Source organism: Aspergillus ambiguus (genome assembly GCF_047715705.1).
Source record: "Aspergillus ambiguus strain CBS 117.58 unplaced genomic scaffold BDV59scaffold_11, whole genome shotgun sequence".
In the NCBI taxonomy this organism is placed as follows: Eukaryota; Fungi; Ascomycota; class Eurotiomycetes; order Eurotiales; family Aspergillaceae; genus Aspergillus; species Aspergillus ambiguus.
The window spans coordinates 330,050-349,109 of record NW_027395524.1 but is presented as its reverse complement, the minus strand read 5'-3'; the positions used below and the strand labels follow the sequence as shown (position 1 = coordinate 349,109).

The following is a 19,060-nucleotide window of genomic DNA, read 5'->3' as shown; positions in this document are numbered from 1 at the left end:
GACGGGCAAAAGCAACCCGCTTACTGGCTGTACCCCACATTACTGCTATCACTAGATAACACCGAACCTGCCTGCATCGCTGATAGGAACGCGGGGTGATGCTTTATTATCCCAGCGAGTACATGCGACTTGATTCATCGATTATGCTGAGATCATTTGTTCTTGCCCCAGCTCTTTTCCCTGACGTGCTATTCACAAGGTAAATATGACAGACAGTGCTATGAGGGAGAGCCTCATATCACCCCATGATCCCGAGGAAAACTATTCGAAAGACCACCATCTCTCGGTCAGTGCTATCCCCTTGCATGATGTTAATCTACGACGAGTTCCGGATCACATTCCATGGGTAGTTTTGCTGGTGATTATTGTCGAGCTGGGCGAACGTTTCACGTACTTTGGGCTCAGTGGGCCGTTGCAGAATTACATCAAGTGGGTATATCTACTTTCCAAAGTGTATTGAGCTAATGCAATGAAAAGAAACCCTTATAATCAAGCTGCAGAACTACCAGGTGCACTCGGAAAAGGCCAAGCCATTGCGACAGCTTTGGGAAATTTCTTCAAATTTTGGGCGTATGCCTCCACGGTCATAGGTGCTATAGTCGCAGGTTGGTGCCATCTCAAGAAAGATATCATCCCGTTTCTGACTGGTAGCCGACAGACCAATTTATTGGAAAATTCAAGGCGATCCTGGTTGCCTGCATGGTCTACATCGTAGGTCTCACAGTGTTGGTAGCCACGGCAATCCCAGCATCCATTCGCGGGGGTTCTGCATTTGGCGGACTCATAGCATCAATGATTATTCTCGGACTGGGCACCGGGGGGATCAAAGCAAATGTAACACCCTTCTGCGCTGAACAATACCAGAAGACGCACGCGTTTGTGAAAACATTGAAGTCAGGCGAGCGTGTAATTGTGGACCCTGACTTGACTGTGGAGCGCATGTTTATGTGGTATTCTAATATAATTCCCAGCATTCCAAGCATTGTTAACGCTGTTCTAGGTTCTACTGGGCTGTGAATATTGGCGCTTTATCGCCTTTGATTACTGTAAATGTGGAAGCAAAAGCCTCTTTCTGGCTCGCATTCCTCATCCCCCTCATGCAAGAGCCCCTCCCACACTTTACGGTCAGTCATCTAACGGCATGGATAGAGTCATTGTTATAGTTGCGGTCTTGTTTCTCGGTAGTAACAAACTGTTTCTGAAAACTAACCCCCAAGGCTCCCCTATTGTGGATGCAGCACGGACGGTGCACATAGCTATTGCGGAAAGGAGTTTTGAAAACGCAAAGCCAAGTCTCCTCCGAGAGCATGGAATGCTAGAAGCCTATCCGTTCGCCACCAAGGCGGAGTATACCGACTATAGCGTGGAGAAGGTGCGAACAGGAATTACAGCTTGCAAGGTAAGGTGGATTTTTGTATGTACGTCGACTCTTTGTTAACATACTACAGCTATTCCTTCTGTTCCCCTTCTATTTCATTTGCTGGACGCAGATTTGGAACAACCTCATCTCCCAGGCCGGGCAAATGGCTCTACATGGAACTCCAAACGACTTGTTACAGAATCTCGACCCAATTGCACTGATAATTTTTATCCCGCTTCTAGACTGTGGGTTTCCATCGTGATCCATTATGCAATCTCTTACACGGAATAGTTGTCGTATATCCACTTCTTCGGCGATACAAAATCAATTTCCGGCCAGAACTAAAGGTGACTGCTGGATTTCTCATGGCTTCCATGTCCATGGTCTACGCATGCGTTCTCCAGTATTACATCTATAAGTCTCCCCCAAATACTATCCATGTTTGGATCCAAGCCCCTGCCTACGTTCTCGTAGGTTTTTCGGAGGCATTTGTGATTATTACTGGTCTTGAAATTGCATACACAAAAGCACCAGAAAGGTGAGTTTCCTTAAATCTTTTTAGCCGCCCATCTAACTATTCTTTACGTAGCCTTCGCTCCCTTGTCTCGGCCCTCTTCTGGCTCACTATTGGAGTTGCCGCAGCAATCTGCATTGCACTTGCACCAGTGTCCCAGGATCCATACCTTGTTTGGATGTACGGCTCGCTGGGAATTGTCGGGTTCGTGGCGGGTGCTTTGTTCTTCGTGTTATTCGGACGAGCATTCGATCAGCCAATTCTCCTCGAGTCAGTCGAGGCTGCGGACCGAGAAAGTAACGTCTAACGTCGACAGGATTTCCAAGTTGATTGATTCATAAATTGATTACCGAAATCGATTGCACATGTTTATTCATGAACTGTCTGGAACATGAACGTAGATCTCGTTAGAATATAGTAGATATGTAGGACATCATCTTTTGAACCCAATATTATAACAGCATACCGATAAATCCAGATACCCTGAAAATGACTAATAACTGCATTGACCGAGGCAAACGATTATCAAGAAACGCCGCCCCACCCCAGCCGATGGTTCCCGAATGCCGCCAATAGGAGCAGACAATCGTGGAAATTTCCCCCAAATCCCTGCCATCCACGTGTGGTATGATTCATCAGGCCGCTTATAAACGCATATTCTGGCGGGCGCTGTTGATTGACACAGCGTCGTACAGCCCAGGTGTACCTGACAACCATCATGGCACGTGACAGTATTGTGATTCTGGGGTAAGGTCTATAGCCTCATACATTTGCTTTGGCGCCTTGAGCTTCCAAAACTGACAAGTGTGCCAGAGCGGGGATTATTGGGCTCAATGTGGCTCTTGAGCTGTCCAAGCGGGGATGCGGACGCCACATCACCGTAATTGCGAAACATCTTCCAGGGGATGTTCATGTGGACTATACGTCACCTTGGTAAGTTGTTAATATCATGTTGCTACAAGTAACTGTGTTTAATTTTGATTGAATTATAGGGCAGGCGCAAATTTCTCGGGCATATCGGGAAATGATCCGAATGCTCTACGTTGGGATAAGGCTGGCTATTTGGCCCTGATGAAGCTTATTGATAATGGCGCTGAAGAGGCAAAGTACCTTTCTAAAACGCAGTCAACCGAGTATTGGGATGAACAACCGTCTTCCGAGAAGATCAAAAGCGTCACGGAATACTTGCGTGATGTAAGACGGCCGACTTCTTCCTGTTCTGGGACAGAAACATTTACCTGTCTAGGTTCAAATCATCCCCAGAGCCGAATTGCCTCCTAATGTAGCGTTCGGTCTACGATTCACCACTATCACACTCAACGCCCCGGCCCATTGTCTGCATCTGAAGTCCTTACTCTCACAAGATCCATACGGCTGTGTACAGTTTATCCGACAAGAGGTGTCCTCCTTGAAGGACGCTTTCATCTCAAAGGACACGACAATTGTTTTCAATTGCATCGGAAACGCTGCTATGACTCTCCCAGGGGTCGCAGACTCCAAGTGTTATCCGACGAGAGGTCAGATTGTCCTTGTTCGGGCGCCATCGGTGAATGAAAACGTCATGCGTCATGGTAAAGACTACGAAACATATATAATTCCTCGTCCGAACTCAGACTCAACCGTTATCTTGGGAGGATATCTTCAGAAGGGTGACTCTGATAGCCAAGTCAGAGAACACGAACGCCAATCAATTCTGCGGAGAACCGCGGGGCTGCTTCCGGCGCTTAGCAGGAGGCAGACAAAGATATTGAAAGTTGCAGTGGGATTTCGACCATCCAGACAAGATGGAGCTCGCGTTGAGAGGGAAGACATTGTTGCTGGCCAAACGGTGGTGCATAACTATGGGGCTGGAGGAACCGGATATCAGGCTGGAATGGGCATGGCGCAGGACGCGGTAGGCTTGGTCCAGGATATTCTTGGCTCTTTACCGTTGTTCAGTTCACTATGACCACATGGCTCTATCATGAAATTAGAAGTAGTCATCAGTACAAGGACTTCAGAACCTCAGGCCTATCACTACACGAGATCACGTGCCACGGTGCTAGATCTCGAAGCGATTTCCGCCCGCAGTCCGTGATTTGTACCGTACATCAAGATCACTAGTATCATTCTCGTGACCTTCAAAATTCATTTGCAATAACTTTTTTGGCCTCCGCTACAAACAGTGTGGACATGCAGAATCAAGGCCTTGTTCGGCAAATGCCATCGCCGGGGACTCGGAGTGGTGGGCGTCGGAGATACATGAGCAAGGCCCAACGCGCTTGCGACGGATGCCGAACACGCAAATCTGCTTGTCAGATCGATGTCGCTCCCCCATGCCGGCTTTGTTTAGCTCATGGACAAGCATGCGAATTTACTCCACGGGTTCGGCGAAGAAAGTCCCCCATGGCAGGCTTCAGTGATGCAACCACGCATTTACATGCGAATGACGTGTATCCTCGACAGTATAGTTGCTCTGTTGCAGACATCAGCCAGTCCTCCCCAGTCAGAACACAGTCTGGTGATACAGAAGCCGACTTGCGGACCGTGTTGACTCGCTTTGATGACGGTCAACTTATAAATTTTCCGTGCCCCAACGACGGTGATGGAAATATCAACGGCCAAGATCCACAGCCTGACCAGCCGATATTGGATGATAATATTCTGGGATTATTGGGCTCACATCTGCCATCCGGGCTCTCTCCCCATCCTGGAGATATCTCTCGGTCTCTGGACAACCTGCCAGATTTAACCGCTCAACTATGTGGACTGACTGGCGACATGGATCCCTATATTCTCAAACATTATAAATATGATATGAATTCTGAGTTCGCCTTCTCAAGGCTAACTATACGTGAAGTTCAAAAGTCTCCAGTGCCGGTCCAGTTTCTTTTGTCGAAACCAGCGCTTCCGTTACAGACGCAGGCAGAAACTAACCTAGGCTTACCCCCAGAGACGGACAATGTGAATGACATTGTCCCGCCACAAATCGGGGAACGCTTGATAAAGCTGTATGATGCCAAAAACTTCTTTCTGGGCATCCAAAAGTTAACCGAGTAATTTCCCAGGTTCGTTCGATTCATTCAACCGCAATTTCCCATCTTATCAGAGGCAGCTCTCCCGAGTCCGATGGTTGCACCTACACATCTGCTTGCCGCGATCTACAGTATTACGCAACCTTTCGCTACCTTTGATGAGTTTCTATGTATAGAGCTGGTATACACACCACCTTCAGCTGAGACTCTGCTGGAATTGGCGTGGCGAACTCTCGACCAATCGTTATCACAACCAACAATTGCTTCTATCCAGACGTCTCTAATTCTCCTACTTATATTACCCACCAACCCCCTAGTACTTGATAGCGCGTGGAAGTGGACGTTGCTTGGGATATCAGTCTCAATGGCACAGACCCTCGGTCTGCAGTTCGATGCCCGGGCTTGGAATTTACCTGAGCGGGAAATCATTCTCCGACGAAGGCTCTCGTGTCTAGTCTTCGCTGCGGATAAATGGCTTGCATTCAGTTTCGGACGACCTAGCCATATCTCAAGGACTGATTGGCTTATGACTGGGATTACTGAGCTTGATTTTGCACAAGGAGAAAACCTACCAGTCTTTCCACTGGAGTTTGCAAAGCTAACCAGTATCCTTGAAAAAACATTGAACGATCTGTAGTACGTTGCAAGTTTATATGTGAATCTCCATGCGAGGCTAACAAGGACTTAAAGCTCCCTCCGCTCTTCGCAAGTCCTGTCTATCGACTTCCGTCTAACATTCGAGACTGCTCGTCCTCTACTCAATTCATTAACGAAATGGGCAGAGTGCGCCCCGACACTAGATACGCGGGATACACTAGGTGGCCCTGAGAACGTGGCATCTCTGTATATGGCCTATCACGCCATCAAAATCCTCATATTTCGAGCTCTTCTTCGTCCATTCAATCAAGAAACCTGTCAGATCTCTCCTGACAACAAAGCTGAGTGGCAGGCAGCGAAGGCTCACATCCGGCAGGCAGCACTATTGGAGATAGATGCAGCCCTAGATCTGGTATCCTCTTTAAAAGCTAGAGATCACCAAGCCTTTTGGGCACCGTGTGCGTTCTACCCTTGGGTTAATTCTGGCCTTGGCTCTCCGATACGTTTGCTACATTAACGAATTACTAATACATACACACAGGGCACAAAACAAGCTTTGCTCTAGTTACTCATCTGGGGTTTCTTCTCGCCGTTCTGTCATCCAAAGGTGCAGGGGAGACCTCAAATGAACGACCGGGAGGGAATGAAAATGCAAACTACATTGAGTCCAGAGCCCTTCTTGATAAAATAAGGACGGTGTTTCGTCTGCATTCAAAGAGCCTGGATATCGTTAAATTCGCCCTTTTACGCATCGACGCCGTTTTCTGGATGGGGTGGGACAGGGTATTAGGGCTTCCCTAAGTATCGTTGCTATCTCAGAAATGAGAGGAAGGCCCAACGGTGTATGCCCAGGAAATAGGTATGAGCAGATTCAGACAGATCTGCTTCGGCCGCGTAAGGTAGGATGGGACTTTCCAGATACCTAACGCCGACTCGACTCTTATACTGAGCATCCATCATAAACTGTCATGAATCCAACTTCATCAACCATCCCTACGTGCAAACACGATATTATAGTGCAATGACTTACCTGTCTTTCATTGGATGGAATTGGGGTACCTATGAATAGTCCCCCCTAAACCTTCAGTACGCGAGAGATTGTTTCATTTCCCTTCTCCTGAGTGCGATGGAATACTCCATGCCAAATAGACGATTATTTAATGCAGTGTCCAGAGTGAAATAGGTTCCAGGTGATCAATCAAGAACCTTGCCTGAAGTATGTCTTTCGTTTGAAACAATCGGTTTTATAAGGTGCATTCAGCATCACTAAACAGATAATTTCCATCGTTCTTTGAACCATTGATAGCAACAATATCCATTTGTCGCGGTTTATTGTTCCGTTCATAAGTATCATATTTTCTCACTCCATTATTTGTCGAACCTTTGTCAATTCCTTGCTACTTAGGGGACGTTCCATTGAGTACAATGAATCAAGGGTGGGTATACATATGCTTTCATTCCATGACAATGTATATTGTGACTTACCAAAGACCTCTTTGTCTATATAGAATTGGTAACTTTCAGATTTGCCCTTTCAGCACGTGGCTATTCTAGTCACGGATTTACAGCAAAGTGTCTCTAACTTAACATTAAAACCTCCATCATGCTGGTCTATAAATGCCCAATAAACCCCACGACAAAATTGGTTTTTCATCCTTACCAACAAGTTCAAAGCAAGCAACCTACCGTCCACTACTATCTTGACTTGCATCAAATGGTCCGCGCAACTCCTACCCAATATCAAAAATTGACATCCCTAACGTCATGTCTAACCTTCAGAAGTTCTGGCTGGTGTTCGGTCCGTTTGATACTCCTCTGACGGACGAGCTCACCTATTCCTATGAGTGCGTAGGTCAGGGACCTTATAGGATTTTTGACGATGCTACCAAAGTTGACACCTCTTGTTAACTGCCTTGTCTTGATAGAATGTGATGTGGAGCCTGGGCCTAGCTTCTTCGAGGATTGCACCGCCGCAGTAATGCCTCTTTTAGAGTTGCACATCGCTTCCCTACGTCACGGCGGACCAGGAGAACCCAGTGTTCTGTTCTTCCTTCCCGACAACTTTTATTTCCAAGAGAGCTGAGCCATCCTCCCACTTCTTGATTTTCCTTTTGTCTAACAATTATGACCGGATATCATTGCGTGATCCCGGGGGCTTCAGCTCATCCTGTTTTGATTTACAGAACAAAGTGTCTATCTAAGTGAAATGATACGTATGAGTACCTGTCCCAATTTTCTCTTCTTTAATGAAGACGTGGTAGTCCATGATATCATGATGTGGTTAATTCATTCTCTCCGTAGCGACTCCATAATGGGTTAAGGCCAGATATGTACAAATAAACGCCTTGTAAGGGCGGTAGATAATTGCTCGTAAGTCATGTCTCAATATATTATCCCCCACTACTCCCTGAGAAAGTTCTTTCCATCAGAGTATATATGCCCGTTTCTGACGACGCCAAGCTTAACAATGAATGAGACCGCCCATGTTCATGTTCCATGATGATATTGTGCTAAACTAGGACCAAGGCTCATAGTTCTCTGCATCTTCTTGCTTGTATTCTCCCGGTTATCATTACAATTTGCAAGTTTCTTGCTCTCACTGCCTGGAAGAACCATGTGTCCCCAGAATGACCACTTCCGACTACACACTATATTATTTCTCATATGCGGAATCGTCAGATAGATTTACCCATTATTCTGTGGCATTGAATAAACAAATAGACAGGCAGCTCCCAAATGAAGAGTCGATCTTGCCCATAAATTTCAAAAAAAAAAAAAAAAAAAACCTCACCCGAAGTTGACGGAGGAACAGATTGGCTATATTTCTCTGGCCTCACAAGGTTTCCTGCACTTACACTCTATTTTAGTACGTAGCTTTAAGCACAAATACCGATATTTTATACGCTACATTTGGGATAGGTTTGATCCAAAAGATAATGTATTAGGCTTTTGTCACTAAATATTACCTCTCACTATTCGACTATAATCCTGTGAAAATTGAAATGTCGCACTCCTCGAGGTATCGGACTAATTGTCCCGCTAGTCGGGCGTGTTGGGCTTGTGGGACTCGTTAGCTTGGCCGGTATAGTGGAGCCTGGTTCGCTGGATGGGGTAGGGGTCTTTGTGGAGCTTGTTGGACTCGTTGAACTTGGCCGGCTCGTCGGGGACCTCGTAGGACTCTCATTGAAAGAACCCGTTGTAGAACCTGCCGCTGAACTTGGAAGACTAGTAGATGGACTGCCAGTCGTAACTCTTGTCGGGCTAGTAGATGGAATTCGCGAAGGAGTTGTTGAGGGGGTACTGGGAGCACTCTCTGTTGAAGTCCTCGACGGTGTACTCGAAGGAATGCTTTGGGAAGTACTCGGTGATGTGCTCAATCGGGTCTTGGATGGGCTTGTCGATGGCGGATTGGATGATGTTCCTGAGGGATATCTTGAAGGACTGGTCGTTGATGGTGCGGATGGAAATGTTGTAGGGCTCCTTGAGGGTCTTCGTGACGGGCTGCTTATTGGACTGTTCGATGGTGTGCTAGATGGGCTGCTGGTAGGCGAGTTTGAAGGACTTGATGAAGGACTTGATGAAGGACTCCGCGACGGTGTTTGTATTGGACTGCTTGATGGTGTTCTTATCGAAGTCGATGACAGGCTTCGGGAAGGACTTGTGATCGGACTGCTCAACGGTCTCGTCGATGTACTCGGCGAAGGACTCTTAATTGGACTGTTTGATGGAGTTCCTAAAGGCGTCCGTGAGGGACTCTTAACTGGACTGCTCGAAGGCGTTTTTATCGGACTCGATGAAGGGCTGCGGGATGGGCTCTTAATCGGGCTGCTTGACGGCGTCCTTATTGGACTCGATGAAGGCGTCCGTGGGGGGCTTTTAACTGGACTTCTCGAAGGCGTTTTTATCGGACTCGATGAAGGGCTGCGGGATGGCGTCCTTACTGGACTCGATGAAGGGCTCCTTGAAGGGCTCGTTACTGGTCTGCTCGACGGTGATCTGGAAGGACTCGTAGTGTTCACTGTAGGCGAGCTCGTAGGGCTGGTCGCAGAATTTGTTAGGGAATTACTGGGACTGTTCGGGCTTGTTGAAGCCCCTGTATTTGTGCTGGGGCAGTCGGGACACAGTGTTTCTGCGCCTGAATCACTGCTCGTCGCTGTAGGCGTACCAGAGCAGTCTGGGCACGGATTTTCTGAGCCAGTGCGCGTGTTTGTGCTTGTGCAATCAGGGCAAGGGCTTTCAGTGCTTGTAGTACTTGCTGTGACTGTAGTTGTACCGGAACATTCTGGGCATGGTTTTTCTTGTCCTGACGCGGTCGTTGTACTAGTGCAGTCTGGGCAGGGACTCTCTGACCCTATGCCACCACTCATGCTAGGTACTGATGTTTGTCCACTGCCCTCTGAGGAAGAGCTTCCGGTAATAGACACAGTCGTTTGTGACCCAGGGTACCCTGATACTGGGACAGTAACAGTGAATGTGCTTGTGATGAAACATTCTGGGCAAGGGCTCTTTGTATCTGAGCTAGTTCGTGTGACTGTAATTATGCTGGAGCCTTCTGGGCAGGGAAGCTCTGTACCCCTGGGGCCGGTTTCTGTTGCTGTAATTGTTCTGGAACATTCCGGGCATGGGTATTCTGCCCCATTTGTGGTAGGAAATACTGTTTCCATACTACCCTCTGGGACGCTTCCAGAACCCCCAGTTCCTGGTCTTAAACCGGGCCCCGTGGGTGGGGATGTATTTGAGCCCGAGTTTTCTCCCCATCCATTACCTCCTTCACTGGGACCTGTATGGGGTCCAGGATTCGAATGACCATTGGAAAGAGAACTCGGAATGGGCAATCCTGTTGGTGCGAGATTTAGGGGTTGAGTCGTTCTTGTCTCACAGTAGCCTTTTCCCTCACTGGCGCCACACTCGGTCGTAGTGAGCGTATTTAGGCCAACGTCAACGCCAGGGATGCATTCAGAATCACAAGTAGTGACGGTAGTAAACGTGACTTCCTCATATTCCGTGACATACACCAATTCTGTAGTGTCTGTCGGCTCCTCGCAGCTGGTTATAGTAATAGTGGTTGTAGAAGTCACCTCTTGGGGAGGGACTTCGGACGTGATAGATAGAGGGTCACTCCGTTCTGCAAGGTAATCTTCACCTCCGCGCCATAACTTTCTCCAATTTGGAGATGCAATCGCCTCTATCAACAAGTGTTGGAAAATTAGGAATAAAAGGAAGCCATTGTGCCGCGCCATCTTGCGTATTGCTCCTGTGAAGGACGTGGAAACACGGCATGACTATTAACTAGAGTGAAGAGACCGTTTATTCTTAAATATTCTACATAAAATCGTTATTGCACTTTACTGGAAGAGTCAAGTGTGGGTGGAGACATTCTGGCCAGAGCGACATGGACTGTCTATTGATGAGCATATGAATTCTGTAGATGTAACGGTGGCTAATTAAATTAGCCATCCCGAAGTCCCTCGTAGATAATAAGGTAATGTCTTTATGCCGTGAAGTTCTGCATTCAGGGGAAGTGGACCATCTGTTAGAGTATTGCCATCGGAACGCCGTCGTCGTTTTCCTACATTCTTGGTTTATTAATTTCTCCAACTGCGCACAAAGGAGAGCCGCTGTCAAGCATTTATGGATAATTAACGTAGTCGATCATTCGGAACTGTCCTAGAACTGTTAATGTAAACGTATCTCGACTGCATACCTCAGCTTGGTCGGGGTTCTATGTTGAATATCCAGTTCGCACGATCACTTCCTAAGATGCTATGCACTAGCTACATAGGTAGCTATCTGTAGCGCAATTTATGAGGATCATCATTAAATATTCAAGGCCCAGGCATGACTCGAAGTTTTCTGGTCTTCTAAGATAAATATAATATGTGTCGTATAAGTTGTCGACGTTCACGGCTCTCCGAAATTAAACTCCCTATGCGGGAACCCGGGCTGCTAGTCCAATACAATGGTGGTCCGAGAAAGTCTGTTGATTCACCATCCGGAAATTGGAACTTCGGGCTTTAAATGAGTCAGATGGAATGACTAATACATGGCCTAGTCGAGAAGTTTTCTCTTGTCTGCTCGTCCCCAGCGCTGCGAACTTAATTTCGTCCAAGACGACCGGTAATGTTTCCTATAGTCACGGTCTTAGTCCCAGCCAGATGAATAAGTGCGGCGATTTTTCCCTGCAATCTGACCCGAATGTATTCAATCTCGGAGACATCATATTTTTCCTTGAATTTGTAAATTGGAATTATTTGCGGATACTAGTGTTGCTCGTCTCGAACTTGTCCTGTCTTGGGCGTTGTTTGGGCACGGCTCGGGATCTTACTCGGCATGCCCTACTGATAAGCATAAATTAACAGCAATTTTTTCAACTACGAGGATCATCAAGGAAACTTTTGTTTCTGGTAAAGATCTTCCTAAATATTAAATGTCCTGAGCTTACCATACCTAGCCCCCTTGCAGCTTGAAGGGAGCCAAGCACGTCCGATAGAGCACGTCATTACGTTCTATCAACCCATGATTCAAGGGTTAGCTGGTATGAGTTCCTCCAAACTGTATTTGTAGGTAACAGAAAGTCGATACCTAAGATCTTCAGGTGAAGTGCCGATGGATAGAAACCATGTCCTCTTCACGCGGTAATACGTACTGCATCTAGTGCGAGACTCATGATATGGATGGTATAACAAACATAAAAGAACGAGAATTCCTGTATGAATCTCTATCGCGTTGCCTAATTCAGGTTCCCACATTTTTCATCCTGTGCGCAAGATCGGCAAAGTTCAAAGAGCGCGTTTCGAGCACCCACATCAGACATGCCTTTTATCGGCTCCACTGATTCCATGAACTACCTGGACCCTAGATCCATGACTTCATGAAACCTCGAAAGACTAGAGTCCCTTCTCGTAGAGGTCACCCCCAGCAGCTATGTCAATGCTGACAGCTTCTTGCAGCCCTAAAACATTGAAGAGATCCCTCGGGTTAGTATTTGCATGTATAACCTGCGTTCCGCTTTCGTTCAACTGTTTGAGGGCGTGTTCAACCGCCCTATAAACCGCCCCCAATGCCAATCCGGGGAAAATTATCACCCGAAACCCTAAGGCTTTAGCTTCCTGCACCGACAATTCCGGCGACACACCACCGGGGACCACATTGAACAGTACTGGCGTTGGTTCGAGGTCCTTGCAGACTTGCCTGGCTTGCTCTTTGGATAAGATGCCTTCCAGGAATGCTACATCGGCGCCAAGCTCGATGGCACCCTTCAATCGAGAGACCGCGGCATCGTATCCCAAGGATTGAAGAGCGTCTGTGCGGGCAATGAGGACGATGTCACCATCTGAGATATTGCGGGCGTGGACGGCGGCTCGGATACGGCTTAGATACTCCTGCTCTGAGACTAGTTGCTTGTTGCGCAAATGACCACAACGCTTGGTTGTCGGCTGGTCTTCCAAATGCAGAGCGGCAATCCCGGCGCGGATGTATTCGGTAACGGTGCGGTGAACCATCAGTGAACCTGCATCTCGTTAATTTCTTGCGCATGATTATTACGGATTGTACCATGTCCGACCTCCAAATCCCGTATCTGCGTCTGCTATCAGAGGGACTGAAGGGTTCAGGCTTGCAATCATCTCTGCATTTCCCCGCATTTCATTCAGAGTGATCACACCGAGGTCTGCCTGGCCAAGCCGAGAGGCAGTAGTCCCTGCTCCTGTCTGGCTGGATGTTAACCACCTGCGATGCAATAGTTTTATTCTTGGGCAATGAAGATAAAAGACGCCTTACCATGTACAACGCATCGAAACCCTCTTTGAGAGCAAGTCGGGCTGTGACACCATCGTAAACTCCTGGGCAGACGACGATCTTGTTCTCGTCGGCGAGCATGCTTCGTAGCTTACCGGCTGGTGAAGACATTTTGAAACACCGCTGGGCAGATATAAAATATAAAAAAAAGGCTTTCTTATTTTCCACGACGTGAATTTCAGAATCGCGAAACAAGCACTTTTTTAAACCCAGGCACAGTTCAATGGGTATATACTCCGGGCCGTACTCGGGCCGCACACGCGCCGATATAGTACGTAACGCCATGATATATAAGCACTAAGGATAAACATATAAGCATTAAGGACAAACATGTCCTCACCCTTGGCACCAAGAGTAACCCTCCACTACACAGTTTAGTAGCCGCTATGTCTCGCACAAAAGAATCGACCGTTGCCCAAGTGTTGGAGATCCTCCGTCAAGCCAGAAATATCCCTGATTTTCAGGTCGACTGTATGCGAAGCATTTCCCCGCCAACCTATGCAATTTTGTTAATATTAAGAAGGCGAACCGCAACCACCAGCAGTCGACTATCTAGATGGGATTCTCAGTGTTTTGCGAGTATTGAAAGCCCACGGCTATGAGCGTGAAGCTGCCGCGCTCGACGATGTCCTAGTCATATGCAAGGAGCCACGAGAGCTTGGAGGCCTCGGTATAGTTAACTCGGATGGTAAATACTCCACCGCACCAGAACAAGAAGCAGAAATTCTGTTTCTCATATCAGCCTGGCTGGAGTCCCTTAACTCCACCGACCGAGCAAAGTCTCCCCCTCCTTGCCTGACAGTCCGGCCATCTGGTCGACGAGGGATGACATTGAGCGAGAAGATCTTCGCCCTGCATGATACCACTCGAAAAGGCTGGGTAGAGCCTGGGGAGCTGATACGGGTCGACGTTGACTGGGTTATTGCGTCAGAAGCGTCATGGTCGGTATGTATCCCCATTCAAATCCATCACCCGCGCTAAGGATAGAAAAAGAGTATGGAACGCACGTACAACAATCTCGGCAAGCCTGGTATATTTCGGAATGACCGGTTCTGGCTTGCAGGTGACCATGTCGTCGATCCTCGTGTGAATAGATTTCCCAAGGTCAAGGCGCTCATCGATGCGAGTGAAAGGGCCAAGCATGTGTTCAAAATGACCGACTACCAGGGGATGAATGTGAGATTATTTTCCTACCTTAACGACCTAGGGGTTGACGGATGACAGTATACTATTTTACACACTGAATTCTACCGCGAGCGAGCTCAACCAGGCATGATAGTCATTGGCTCTGACTCTCACACTTGCTCCTCAGGAGCGTTGGGATGTCTTGCAATTGGTCTCGGAGCAGCTGATGTAACACTGCCACTAGTTACGGGAGAAACATGGATGAAAGTACCCGAGTCTGTCAATGTTCGATTCATTGGTCGACTTAGGCCCGGGATCAGCGGGAAAGACACCATCCTTTACATTCTACAACAGCTGAGAAGAAATACGGTCGCTGCGGAGAGAATAGTAGAGTTCACTGGCCCCGGAACCAAGCATCTATCATGCGATGCCCGGTTTGCAATTTGCAACATGACCACGGTATGTTCGCTACCCGCATCGGAAGGTACTTCTAATTCCACATAGGAATTTGGCGGTATTACAGGGGTATTTGTACCTGATCAGATAACCTCGGACTTCATCAAGAAGAGAAAGCTACCGCGACACAAAAATACGTCCATCTACTTCCAACCAGACAGTGACGCACAATATGCAGAAACACATGAAATTGATCTCGGCAAGGTCTGCTCATTCATGGCACTCTATCCTAACCCTGACGATGTAGTTCCTGTTACAGACCATGAAGGTATGCCTCTGGATGGCTGCTTCATTGGAGCCTGTACCACAGCGGAGGAGGATTTGATCCTAGGAGCTCTCGTGCTTGAACAAGGGTTGGAGAAAGGGTTAAAACCAGTGCCGCAAGGTAAAAGAAAGGTTGTTCCCGGATCGATGCCTATCTTACACCGACTCCGAAAGCTGGGCTTGATAGAAGTTTACGAAAAGGCCGGCTTCGAGATCGGTATCCCGGGGTGCAGCTACTGTGTTGGGATGTCAGCAGATCAAGCTGCTCCCGGAGAGGTGTGGCTTTCATCACAGAATAGGAATTTTGAAAATAGGATGGGAAAGGGTAGGTTACATATTAGAAAGATGTGATACTCTGATGATGCTTACATCCGGCCAGGGTCTATTGGTAACCTGGCATCAGCGGCAACTGTCGCCGCCTCATCTCTCGAGATGAAACTCAGAGACCCTGGTGATCTACTGGATGGAATTCACACGGAAAAGTTGCAAATGTTGCGTGATGATCTCCATCGATGTACCCAGCCAACACATTCACACGAACCAACATACGTTGAACCAAGCGGCCATCCGGCAGAGTCTACTATCACAATGAGTACAGAAAACCAAGCCTCGGAAATTGACACCATCACTGCTCCAACCACCAGCGAAGGTCATCAAATTACAGGAAAACTCCAACGACTAGGTGACTTTGTGGACACAGATGCAGTATGTATATTGTCCCCCGCATACGGTTCGAAAATTGACATATTCACAGTTGGCACCGGCCGGATTCCTGATTGATATGAAAAACAACGAGATTGCTGGAAGACATTGCCTACAGTATACTCATCCAGACTTTCGCCAGCGTGCCAGCAACGGATTCAACATTGTAGTTGCTGGAAAAGCATTTGGATGCGGTTCGTCTCGCGAACAGGCTGTCATGGCACTCCGAGGTATGATTATAACATTGAGGTCCAACCCAGAGAAGAAATAAAGGACTAATTTAGACGGTTTCTAGGTTGTGGTATTAAATGTGTCATCGCTAAGTCGTTCGCATTTATCTTCCAGCGCAACATGCCCAGCCTTGGTCTCCTGGGTATTACCATGACCGATGAGAACTTCTTCGAAGCTGCTCAGGACGGAGTTGATATAACCATTGACTTTAACGATAGCGCCATCTGGGTAAGTAATAGGCGGTTTGAATTTGAGATAAGCCAAATGGAACGAGAACTCTTCCAATATGGCGGAATTGCGTCAGCGTTCCACAAGTTTGGGAAACGCTTGTTTGAGGAAATGACATCGAGGAGTTCAACAAGGACCAGTGAGATCACTTTCGGATTCAACGATGGATACTCAAGAAAGCAAGCCGAACTACAATGGTAGATTGCTAATTGTGTATATGCTGATTGTGCATAATTCAATTCATTGTTGTCAGTCTTATAATGTTTCAGAGCAAAAATTGTACATTTCGGCAGTTAATTGGCATAAGATCGTCTGATTCGCCGCAAAGTTAAACCGCGATGCACCTGTAGAAATTTGCGATATTGTTCATACAAAACTTAACGCACGCCGCTCGTTATTTTCTAATCAATCTAACTCTTTAGGTTCAAAGAGCCTACTGCCGAGGTTCCACCGACGCATCGCCGCCATCTAAGCTAAAAGGAAGCAATGCCAACATCTCGGCATCGACCATATCTTCTAGGCTCCATCCATCAGTAGTAGACTCATCTTGTGTATTTCCGACAGTATAATCTTGCAACGATGGGTTTGGGGTCCTCACACCTATTCGATAGGTGTTACTCAGTTGATCTTTACCACACATAACATATTCGTAGCTTACCAACTGGAGGTGTATGCTCCCCACTTCTCTGGCCGCCAAATTCCTCGCGCCAAATCCACAATGAATCATGGATTAGACTTGCCGCCATGCGTGTTTTAAGCTTGAGGGTGGGCATGGCAGTGGGCAAGCTACTGCGCATCTGCGCACTCCACAATTGTGTTAGGATTTTGGACATTCGTCCCGGAAGATCGTTATCTTCGATCGATATCCGGCGAGTTAGATATATTGCAAAATTGTATGCACGTTTCCCACTGTCGATGTCAAGAAATACGCCTAAATTTGAGTAGAAGAGTTTCAGGATAAACATAGCTGCGAGTGATATCACACGGAAATAAGTCACCGGTCCATGTTCGGGTAGCTCAGACGACGAAGCAAGCCTTTTTAATTGGAAAATTAGATCAGTGGCCGTGCTGAAAGCCCGGAAAAGCGCTTTTCTGCGCGCATCTGATTCGTTATTTTCGAGGAGATAGAAAACGTATAGTTGGAGGCCGGCGCCGCTGAGAAGAGCCTGGTTTTCGTCTGCGAATAAAAAATAACTCGTTATTTTGAAACAAAGTAAGGGAAAGTGAGCAAGTACACGCACCCGTGAGCTGACTGGATATAGTGGAGCATGTATCTAAATATTCTTGCTCCAGCCTGGCTAGGATAGACATGCTGTCCCCAGGGCGTGGTATTGCAGTCGGACTATGTGGGAGTTCGGACATTAGACGACATACTCGACCCGAAAAGCGAGATATCAATAGTTGGTGCTTCAATGACATGGGTATCAGCTCAACATCGTCTCGGTCACATAGACGGTCGATCATCCAATCAGGGGATGCCCATGCCTGTCCATCGGTTGTCGCTAAACTACGAGCAACGGATTAGATTTTCATAAGAGTTTTATTATGGTTTTGGCGTACGTCTGCGCTGCAATATAGCAGGTTGCCCATGTGCGGGCCGCCTCTGCCACTTCCCCAGGGCTTAGTCTTCTCCGGGTGCGAGAGAAATCCTGGATGGCTTCCGGGCGATGCAAGCCCAACCTGATAGCAATAGTCTGGGATGTAGCAACTAATACGGATGTGTTATCTGTAGAAAGGGACGAAGTAGGTAGCGGCCACAGACACAGGAGAAGAATCGACTGTATCAGATACCATGTGTGAGGCGGGTTCGCGATCGTATCCCATAGAAGCTTCTTGACAGGAGCCGTAAGGCTAACGAATAGACCTGGTTCGTCGGGATGGCGCCGTGATGAAATTAATATTATTACCCAGAAGAGTAAAGGGGACCGAGAAAAGTACTCGTCCGGGGGAATGGCAGAATCTAGAATTGGTGCGTGCGGATGATATTTTTCGAAGAAACTGGGAATGAATTAGCCTCGCTTATTGCAGATTCTTTACTACGCTTACATGTGAAAATGATTCTCTATCTGCCTCCCACTGAACTGTAGGAAGTCCAATGCCCTAGGGGAGGCCAAGGGGTTTTGCGCATCGAGAAGGGTCGGCTGTAGACCCGCTCGAGCTGGGGGAGATGGAATACTCCGCTCCAGGAGTGGTACCGAAGGAAGTTCTGGTAGAAATGAGTCTTCAGTGACCTGTGATGGCCTGTTCTCAACAAATGACGACCTCTCGTACGACAAGTCATTAGGGGCAGGGACGTTCTGAAGAGGGCGGGAAGCAGGAGGAAGATTGGATATAGAGGACTGGAGCTGTTGCAGCTCTTTCTCTAGTTCCTCCAAACGCCTACGTCATGTCAGTCACTGACCATGCATTCATGGCCTAGTCGCATACTCTCGTCTGTTGACGCGTTGGAAGGTTGTGTCTAGCCGGCAGTCATGGCCCAAGCGTCGACACCTGGAGCATGGAATGCTCCCTTCTGTAGACAGCTCACACCGTATCTGACATGTTACGATTAATCCGACAAGTGTGGAATCGAGGAAAGCCTCATACCTTGGCCTGGCGACATTGCCTGCAGGCGATGCGTTTACGACGATTTCGAGGGAAATCGGACGTTGACTGTGACTGGGGGACTCGTCGCATACTTACACACACTATCAGATTAGCAAAGAGCTAAACCATGCTAAGGCACGATATATCTGTGTTAATCATAAGACGCGAAGTTGGAAAGACGCGACC

At 47.6% G+C, this 19,060-nt stretch overlaps 6 protein-coding genes across 6 annotated transcripts; 4 read left to right on the top strand and 2 right to left on the bottom strand.

Moving 5' to 3' along the window:
* Nucleotides 1-73: 73 nt before the first annotated feature.
* On the top strand, nucleotides 74-3,822 carry BDV59DRAFT_207284 (FAD-binding oxidoreductase; the record flags this gene model as incomplete). Its single annotated transcript, XM_073694967.1, has 12 exons — nucleotides 74-429; nucleotides 478-605; nucleotides 659-950; nucleotides 1,001-1,099; nucleotides 1,150-1,399; nucleotides 1,449-1,605; nucleotides 1,652-1,898; nucleotides 1,950-2,089; nucleotides 2,405-2,494; nucleotides 2,663-2,807; nucleotides 2,867-3,068; nucleotides 3,121-3,822. Exons 1-12 carry the CDS (start codon nucleotides 206-208, stop codon nucleotides 3,820-3,822), a joined length of 2,676 nt encoding a protein of 891 aa, XP_073549021.1. The 5' UTR covers nucleotides 74-205.
* A 1,513-nt stretch (nucleotides 3,823-5,335) lies between these two features.
* On the top strand, nucleotides 5,336-6,832 carry BDV59DRAFT_176134 (fungal specific transcription factor domain-containing protein). Its single transcript, XM_073689388.1, has 3 exons — nucleotides 5,336-5,524; nucleotides 5,579-5,943; nucleotides 6,027-6,832. The coding sequence occupies exons 1-3, from the start codon at nucleotides 5,415-5,417 to the stop codon at nucleotides 6,284-6,286; spliced, it is 735 nt and encodes a 244-aa protein (XP_073549020.1). The 5' UTR covers nucleotides 5,336-5,414; the 3' UTR covers nucleotides 6,287-6,832.
* A 417-nt stretch (nucleotides 6,833-7,249) lies between these two features.
* Nucleotides 7,250-9,792, top strand: BDV59DRAFT_201099 (uncharacterized protein; the record flags this gene model as incomplete). The annotated part of the gene is made up of 3 exons (XM_073693735.1): nucleotides 7,250-7,337; nucleotides 8,529-9,690; nucleotides 9,753-9,792. The coding sequence occupies 3 exons, from the start codon at nucleotides 7,250-7,252 to the stop codon at nucleotides 9,790-9,792; spliced, it is 1,290 nt and encodes a 429-aa protein (XP_073549019.1).
* A 2,580-nt stretch (nucleotides 9,793-12,372) lies between these two features.
* BDV59DRAFT_201098 (isocitrate lyase/PEP mutase family protein) lies at nucleotides 12,373-13,393 on the bottom strand (the record flags this gene model as incomplete). The annotated part of the gene is made up of 3 exons (XM_073693734.1): nucleotides 12,373-12,995; nucleotides 13,050-13,194; nucleotides 13,265-13,393. 3 exons carry the CDS (start codon nucleotides 13,391-13,393, stop codon nucleotides 12,373-12,375), a joined length of 897 nt encoding a protein of 298 aa, XP_073549018.1.
* A 275-nt stretch (nucleotides 13,394-13,668) lies between these two features.
* On the top strand, nucleotides 13,669-16,489 carry acoC (aconitase family protein; the record flags this gene model as incomplete). Its single annotated transcript, XM_073694966.1, has 8 exons — nucleotides 13,669-13,753; nucleotides 13,806-14,227; nucleotides 14,270-14,458; nucleotides 14,507-14,866; nucleotides 14,912-15,452; nucleotides 15,507-15,832; nucleotides 15,882-16,059; nucleotides 16,125-16,489. The coding sequence occupies 8 exons, from the start codon at nucleotides 13,669-13,671 to the stop codon at nucleotides 16,487-16,489; spliced, it is 2,466 nt and encodes an 821-aa protein (XP_073549017.1).
* Nucleotides 16,490-16,673: 184 nt separating this feature from the next.
* BDV59DRAFT_176132 (Zn(II)2Cys6 transcription factor) lies at nucleotides 16,674-19,050 on the bottom strand. The gene is made up of 7 exons (XM_073689387.1): nucleotides 18,875-19,050; nucleotides 18,716-18,822; nucleotides 18,335-18,667; nucleotides 17,849-18,286; nucleotides 17,530-17,795; nucleotides 16,947-17,465; nucleotides 16,674-16,888 (listed from the first exon to the last, which is right to left on the bottom strand). The coding sequence occupies exons 1-7, from the start codon at nucleotides 18,962-18,964 to the stop codon at nucleotides 16,722-16,724; spliced, it is 1,920 nt and encodes a 639-aa protein (XP_073549016.1). The 5' UTR covers nucleotides 18,965-19,050; the 3' UTR covers nucleotides 16,674-16,721.
* Between the last annotated feature and the right edge of the window lie 10 nt (nucleotides 19,051-19,060).

Coding starts and splice junctions, on each gene's coding strand:
- BDV59DRAFT_176134 (XM_073689388.1), top strand. CDS start 5,415: ATGACTGGGATTACTGAGCTTGATTTTGCACAAGGAGAAAACCTACCA. Junction 5,525..5,578: donor AAAACATTGAACGATCTGTA/GTACGTTGCAAG, acceptor AAGGACTTAAAG/CTCCCTCCGCTCTTCGCAAG. Junction 5,944..6,026: donor CCAAGCCTTTTGGGCACCGT/GTGCGTTCTACC, acceptor ACATACACACAG/GGCACAAAACAAGCTTTGCT.
- BDV59DRAFT_176132 (XM_073689387.1), bottom strand. CDS start 18,964: ATGCGACGAGTCCCCCAGTCACAGTCAACGTCCGATTTCCCTCGAAAT. Junction 18,668..18,715: donor CAACGCGTCAACAGACGAGA/GTATGCGACTAG, acceptor GACATGACGTAG/GCGTTTGGAGGAACTAGAGA. Junction 17,796..17,848: donor TGCTATATTGCAGCGCAGAC/GTACGCCAAAAC, acceptor CGTTGCTCGTAG/TTTAGCGACAACCGATGGAC.